Source organism: Tupaia chinensis, unplaced genomic scaffold (genome assembly GCF_000334495.1).
Source record: "Tupaia chinensis unplaced genomic scaffold, TupChi_1.0 Scaffold000416_1, whole genome shotgun sequence".
In the NCBI taxonomy this organism is placed as follows: Eukaryota; Metazoa; Chordata; class Mammalia; order Scandentia; family Tupaiidae; genus Tupaia; species Tupaia belangeri.
Window position 1 is genome coordinate 3,223,089 of NW_006159921.1, and position 7,934 is coordinate 3,231,022.

The 7,934-nt window shown below is 41.3% G+C and overlaps 1 protein-coding gene and 1 pseudogene across 1 annotated transcript in view; one reads left to right on the forward strand and one right to left on the reverse strand.

The window, feature by feature from the left end:
- The window catches only part of COIL (coilin), a 40,889-nt gene extending 33,382 nt beyond the window's left edge, over window positions 1–7,507 (forward strand). Inside the window, 2 exon segments of the mRNA XM_006172060.3 lie at window positions 4,538–4,626; window positions 7,349–7,507. Coding sequence (XP_006172122.1) covers window positions 4,538–4,626; window positions 7,349–7,438 — 179 coding nt within the window. The 3' untranslated portion in view covers window positions 7,439–7,507.
- On the reverse strand, window positions 104–1,084 carry LOC106735509 (nucleophosmin-like; annotated as a pseudogene).
- Window positions 7,508–7,934: the final 427 nt, after the last annotated feature.

The following is a 7,934-nucleotide window of genomic DNA, read 5'->3' on the forward strand; positions in this document are numbered from 1 at the left end:
TAGGGAAAGTTCTCACTGCATTATAAAAAAGGACGGCCGGACATCAACTGTTAAAGAAATGAAATAAGACAGAAAAATTTAACAACCTATTTAAACTATTTTCTTAAAGGGATTTCCACCACTGCCAGAGATCTTGAATAGCCTCCTGGTCAGTCATCAGACACAATTCTTCATTTAATTGTTGAACTTGGCTTCTACTTTAGGGAGAGAATCACCTTTTTCTATACTTGCTTGCATTTTTGCTTTAATGTCTTCTACCGAACTAGATCCTTTTGGTGTTTTAAGAGTTTTTTTTTTCCTGTTTTTAAATGATTTTTGACCTTTTGATCTTGGTGTTAATGGTTTTGAGTCTCTTTGCATTCTGGTTTGATTTTTGAGCATTTTTGCCAGGAGTATCTCATATAGATTTCTTCACTGGAACTTTTTCTTCTGTTTCTTCATCTTCAAAATCATCGTCATCATCATCATCATATTCATCATCATCGTCATCATCATCTTCGTCAGCAGCAAGTTTTACTTTTTTCTGTGGAACCTTGTTACCACCTCCAGAGGCAGATCGCTTTCCCGATATACTTGAGAGTCCTCTTCCTCTTTTTCTTCCAACTCTACATCTTCCTCCACAGCTACTAAGTGCTGTCCACTAATATGCACAGGTCTTGAACCACACTTCAACTTTAAGACCATAGGTCACGGTGTTATTTCAAAGCCCCCAAGGGAAACCAATGGCTGTACAGACATTGTCAGTGTTGCCAGTGTTACTTTAATTGGACCGCCTTCATAATTCATTGCCTGTGCTTCAACAATGTGCAATTCATCCTTTGCACCAGCCCCTAAACTGACCGTTCTTAAAGATAACTGGTGTTCATTTTCGTCATTATCCACTTTAGAGTGGTAATCTTTGTCAGCCTTTAGTTCACAGCCAATAGTTCTGGGGCCTCAGGGGGCTCATGTCCACGTCCATCAAATCTTCCATGGGGTGGCAGCACGCACTTGGGTGGGCGAGAAGGTGGACGGAGGTAAACTACTATGGCTCCCGAAAACAGTCGCTCAGGACGGAATCACTCCAGGGCTAAATAAAATAATTCTTAAAAAAAAAAAAAAAGTGCTTTTCAAACGGTGTTTATAAAAATCTGAAGACTCTGCACTTAAATTACCCTGCAAATTTTTGCATTCTTTTTAAAAATAATTATTTTATTTATTATTATTATTATCATTTTCATTTGATCAGACAGAGAGAGAGAGGGAAAATGAGAAAGCAAGCCGCCAGGTCCAGGACTTGAACCGTGGTCAGCTATGTTGGAGACCAGCACCTTTAACCAACATGCTACCTGCTGGCCCCAAATTTTTGCATTCTTATACCACTTTTAAAAACTCAAAACCGGGACCAGCAGTTGGTGCAGTGGCTATGTCACTGGACTCCTACGTAGTCAACCGCAGTTCAAGTCCCAGACCTGGTGGCTTAAACTCATGCCAGGCACGTGCGTGTGTGCCAAGATCCCGAGAGGAGAATGGGGGAGAAGGGGCTGCGGTGTGGCCATCCCCCCTGGGGGATGATTTCTTGCTTTCTGTCTCTCTCTCTTTCTGGTGAGCGCACGCACCCTATAGCAAAAAAAATCTCTCTAAAAAAACAAACAAAACAAAACAAAACTCAAAACCGGACATGGTGCAAATTGTAGAAAATACATTATTGAAAAAAAAAACAACTCTATTCAGTGAACCCTTAAGACCTGCTTGGCTCTATTTTGCTAGATTGGCAAACAAAAATATTTGTGTGTATTAAGCCAAAATAAAACGTCTAAAGTATGTATACGCACACTATCACACTATTTTAAATGGCTCTCTGCTTTATCCCTAATTAACCCCACCTGTTATTAGTTCTGAAAACCTGGAATAGTAAGACTTTTACTGAAGTATGTAGTATGTAGCTTAACTTGGGAGGCATTGTAGAGATCTGTGGCCAGAGAGCAAAGGAGATTCTTTTATTCTTTTTTTTTTCTTTTTTTAACTGTGAATCAGATTTCCCCACAAAGGAATTTTATTGATTACTTTATTCCTTCACAAAAGGACCAACTATAATCAAATGAGGCGAACTCTCACCTCAAGATTTTGTGGTCTGGGGCCAGTAAGTGGCCTGGTTGTTAAAGGCACTGGACTCCCACATGGCCGACCACGGTTCAAGTCTTGGACCTGGTGGCTTGCTTTCTCACTTCCTCTCTGTCTCTCTGTTTCTCTCTGATCAAACTGGAAAATAATAATGATAATAATAAATAAAAGTTAAATAAAATACTTCTTAAAAGAAAAAGAAAAAAAAAGATTTTGTGGTCTTCATAGTAAAGCAAGAGATGAAGCTTAGAACTGGATCACGTGACCCTGTCTCGTCTCATCTCCCCCCAGTTCAGAATGCTTGCTTCTCTTAGTAGCCAGTGTCCTCTTAGATGTGCAGTTGGGCTCACCACATTCAAGCCTCAGCACAACCTTCTTTGTAGTTTCTGCCTTTTTCCAGGAAACAGGCTTAGTCTGTCCACCGTAGCCACTCTGCTTCCTGTCGTAACGCCCTTCCCCTGAGCACAGAGACTCCTTGCCCTTTGTACACTGTGTCACTCTGTGAGGTTGGTGCTTGCCACACTCCTTACAGAAAGTCCGTCGAGTTTTAGGGATGCTCACCGTATTTGTGGGTGCGTTATCTGCACAGAAAGAGCAATTCTTTTATTCTTTAGCAAAGCCTAAAGCAATAAATTATTTTCTGTTTATTTTTAAATAAAATAGTAAGTAAGATTCAAAATTCCAGCAGACAGGAATCAGTCAAAAGGATTTTTCCACAGAATCCCTTTAGGATATTAAGTAAGAGATTAGCTGTAACTAATCTAGCTTTCTTCTGTTGAGTTTTTGTTTGTAGAAATCCCCCTTCTTAAGAATGTGCACAGAAACTTTGCCTGTCATTAGACTTCTTGGACACAACCTGACCACTGCTTGCCAAGTGATTGACGGTGATGGCATCCAACTAGAAGTTTTTTTCTTTGAGGCATCAAGAGATAGCTTTATTTGTTCTATAATAGAAATACAGGTGGTTCAGGACCAGTGGGTGGCGTGGTGAAGACACTGGACACTCCCACATGGCTGACCATGGTTTGAATCCTGGACCTGGTGGCTTGCTTTCCCTTTCTCTCTCTCTCTCTGGTCAAATTAAAAATAAATGAATGAATTAAATTAAATAAATAATCTTTTAAAAAATTTAGGGAAAAAAAATACAGGTAGTTCTCAATCTGCATGGTTCCAATATACACAAATTTCAGTTGCTAAAGTTTAGTCAAATAACACCAGTCCTCCAGCTCCCAGTCCCCCTATTAATATACCCATCTGGTATATTAATTGTGAGTAGTTGCATAAAGTCATGCCAGCTCTTCAGTCCACAGTTCACTCCTTAAATAACAGATGGGCTTTATTAGCAGTGACTAGTCATGTCACTTTCTCAGTCTGTTAATAATTGGTCACTGTGTACCTATTGGGTCGCATACAAACAGCAGAGTATGTGGGTGTGCCGCCTCCTTGTCTGTCAATGATAAACTCACATGACACTTTTTTTTTTTTAATGGAGGATGGGAATAGGGAATTAGCCAGCAAAGATGAAAGCACAGCAACAAAACTAAAAATGGTAATGCCGAACGCGCCACCCAAATCAAATTCAGTGGAGTTACAGAAGAAATAGCTAACCACGGGAATGTTGACACTGCTGGCTATGTGAACGTATGAATGAAATAAATGAGGACAGTGGTCGTGATGAGGTGAACGAAATGCCCCAGCCCAGAAGTTAGAACAGCCAGACATTTGACAAAGATTTCAGAAAGTGAAAAATAACGAAACCCTCAGAGCCATTTCATGACGTTTAAAGGCTCAAAGGATAAAAGGTTGAAAGCGAATGCAAACTTTGAAAGGAACGGGACCGACCTGCAAGGCGCGGGAAAGCAGCCCGGTCTGTGTTGTCAGTTATCCCAGGAGGCAGGTGCTGTTCAGATGACCCACGTTTCTTACAACAGCAGCAACACAGGATGCTATATAAGTATTCGTTTTACTATTTTTAAAACACAGTAGAGGTTTTTAATGTTTTGACAAATGTTGAATAATTCTTCCCCTTGATTATTATGATTGTTTTGCATGGCATTAGCTCGTGTAACCAAGAAGTAAGCATAGGTGATTCCTGATGAGAGCAATATTCCATATTGCCTTCCCTTGTTGAAAGATATGAATCATCTTTTATGATTGTTTTGTGGTTTCACATTCTATTCTGAGAGTACTAGTGAGTTTGGCAAGCTCATTTCTTTCTGATGGAGGGAAGATCAGCCCTCATAAATGGCCATGAAATCTCCCTGTCTCTGGTACAGGATTTTCTAAGGTCTCTATGAGCATTCCATGTTTTCCTGTATATAATTAGCAATGTCCATTTGTGGCTATTCTCCTAATGATGCAAATTCCCTGTAGAGGAGCATTTTAATTAGTGAGAAGTAACTTCTTGTCTTTCCTCCCTGTCTTCCGATTTCAGCCTTGAAAGAGCCTGGGAAATTTGATTTGGTTTATCATAACGAAAATGGAACTGAGGTAGTAGAGTATGCTGTGACACAGGAGAGGAGGGTAGGTACGCTTCTCTTTTTGCTGTGTTTCTCATGCATTCTCCCTCGGCTGCTCACCTGAGATCTGGAAGGTGACACTACAGTTCTCTGAACTGCCCCGCCCAGGGGCCAACCATTGTGGTGCAGTGGTAATGCAGTGTCCTGCGTGGCTGAAGGCCACGTGCTGACCATGGGTCTCAGGTTGGCCTGAAAACATGGCAGACATACTCCTGAGGAACTGGAGGGCTGGGGAAAGGGGATTGCAATCAAGAGGACCTATAGAGGACGCTGCTTTCCCTCTCTTGCTCATGCATGCACTATTGACAGTCAGTTAGTCCATAAGGCTTTAGGCTTTGGGGGATTCTGGCCTTCCTGGGGAGTAAGCACTAACAGTGTCAGGTGCCAAATCAAGGCACCATCTTGAATCTCAAAGAGCGTGGGGACCAGCAGATAGTGTAATGGTTGTGTCACTGGATTCCCACATAGTCCACCCCGGTTCAAGTCTCGGCCCTGGTGACTTAAAACTCAAACTGGGCACATGGGTGTGTGAGCCCAAAATCCCAAGAAGAGACTGGAAGAGAAGGGACTGTGGCATGGCCATCTCCTCTGGAGGGTGATTTCTTGCTTTCTGTCTTTGTCTCTCTGGCAAATGCACATGCCCTATAGCAAAAACCTCTCTAAAAAGAAAACAGACCAAAAAAAAAAGAGCTAGTGTGACAAACCTCTGGACAAATGAAAAACTTTTAAGTAGAGTTGTTTAAAATGATATTTATATAGGGAACAGCAGATGGCATAGTGGTTACGTTGCTGGATTCTCATGTAGTCAACTACAGTTCAAGTTCCAGACCCGGTGGCATGTGTACATGCATGCCCAAATCCTGAGAGGAGAATGGAGGAGAAGGGGTTGCAGTGTAGCCATCCCCTCAAGGGGTGATTTCTTATTTTCTGTCTCTCTGTGTCTCCGGGGAGTGCATGCGCCCTATAGCAAAAATATCTTTCTGAACACACACACAAACACATATATATACCAATAGAAAGAGTAGGATATTTCAAACTTTTTATGGGCACATACGTTCAGATAAGTGCCAGTTTGAACAGTTTTCCCAAAAGGGCTTTCCCGTGTAACTGGACCCAGATCAAGAAATAGAGCATTCACAGCCCCAGAAACCTCTATCATGTCCCCTGTAGTCATGACTACACCCACACATTACCAGAATTCTGATGTATAAGAGCATAGGTGGTTTTAAAGGGTAACAAAATGATGATTCTATCCTTTGGCTGTGTTTAAATCCTTATGCTGCCATTTTAGGAAGTACTTGGTTAGGCACTTGGTAGGCAGCTAGACTGGCAGCGCTGCTGGCGATGATTGGCTCGTTAGGCTATGGTAGCATTAAAATGTGTAGAATGCATATTTAAGAATACAGTCTTGGGAACCAGCAGTTAGCGTAATGGCTATGTCGCTGGACTGCCAACATAGTCGATCGCGGTTCGCGTCTAGGAATTGGTGGCTTAAAACTCACGCCAGGCGCGTGTGCGTGCGTGCCCAAGATCCCAAGAGGAGAATGGAGGAGAAGGGATTGCGGCGTGACCATCCCCCTGGGGGGTGATTTCTCGCTTTCTGTCTCTATGTCTCTCTCTGTCTGTCTGGCGAGCGCACGTGACCTATAGTGAAAATCTCTCCAAAAAAAAAAAGAATACAGTCTTGGGCCAGCCTTACAGGCAGATCCCTGTGGCTGAACATGGTTTAAATCCCAGCCCTACCAGCTTTCAAAAAACAAAACAAAACATGCTGAGTACATGTGTGTACGTGCCCAACAGGTTGGAGAAATGGAGAAATGCACCGTGACTATGCACCCCATTGGGGGTGCTTTTTTCCCTTTCCCTTTCTCTCTCTCTGGCTTGTGCATTCTGCAAGCACACACATCCTCTGGTAATGAATAAAAAAGTAGAGAAAGTTCTCTCTTATGTTTATCTGTAGAATGTTATGGATGTTAGTTTGTAAGCTTCAATATTTCAACTCACATTTTGTCTGAAGGATAATCTTGTAGAAACCCCTACTTACTTTGGCCAAGTAGATGACACTCCTAGGGATTTATTCAAAAAACACATTTAAAAAAAAAAAAAGTTTTTAGGGGTTATGTAGCATCAGCAGATTTGACGCAGACCTCTAAACTGATATATTTGTAATACGTGCAGCCTTACTGTTTGGTTGAAGTGTATTCCTGGAAACTGCCTTGGAAAGTCAAACCTTGGAGTCTTTCCTCTCTATGCCCTAGAAAACAGAAGCCTGAAGTAGAATAGAAAGTCTGTAATTACTTTTTTGAACACTAGATGGTTCTCATTATCCATTTAGCCAGGCAGTAAGCCATATGTACATATGTATGTATGTGTATATATATATATATTTTTTTTTTGAGATTTTGGCTCTAGGGCATGTGCGCTTGCCAGGGAGACAAAGACAGACAGAGAGACAGAAGGTGAGAAATCATCCCCCCCAGTGGGGATGGCTACCCCACAGTCCATTCTCCCCCTTTCTCCTCTTGGAATTTTGGGTATGCATGCACGTGTGCCTGGCATGAGTTTTAAGTCCCTGGGTCTGGGACTCGGAACATGGTTGACTACGTGGGAGTTCAGCAATGTAACCATTACGCCATCTGCTGGTTCCTTGAACTGAAATTTTTAACTTTCTAAACCCTGCCTGACCTCAAAATGAAGTACCTATACTATTTTCTATCTTTCCTCAGATCACTGTTTTCTGGAGAGAGTTGATTGATCCAAGGCTGATTATTGAATCTCCAAGTGACCCACCAAGTACAGAACATCCCCGAGTCTGACCTCACCGCTGCAGAGTTTATAAATGTGACTTGTTTGTGAAAGTGACTATCACCTGAATTTTTTTTTTTTTTAAAAAGAGGATTTGCAACGTGTATGGATTTTTTGTTATCTTCACTTTAACTGCATAGGAAAAAAATCTACCTCATCATTTAAAATAACATGAGTGTTGGTGTTATAGACCTTTTTCAGGTTGACTTTTAGTTAACAAAATTTATATTCCAATGTGTATGGTTTCTTCTCTTTTTTTTTATTCTTTTGACCATCAAGTAGCCATCGTCAGTAGGAGTTCATAATACCAAGTACAAGACTGTGCTGCGTATCTTGTCTCAGTAAGTTTTATTAAGTAACATTTTAAAACATTGGAGCATGTTACTGGCCTAATTTTTTCATATTGGAGTTGTTCCATTAAATGTGGAACATCTTATAAATTTCAAGTATCTTATACTTGTAATTGTCAAGAGTTAGTAGGTAGTTGGGTTCGTTGCAGGCATTGAT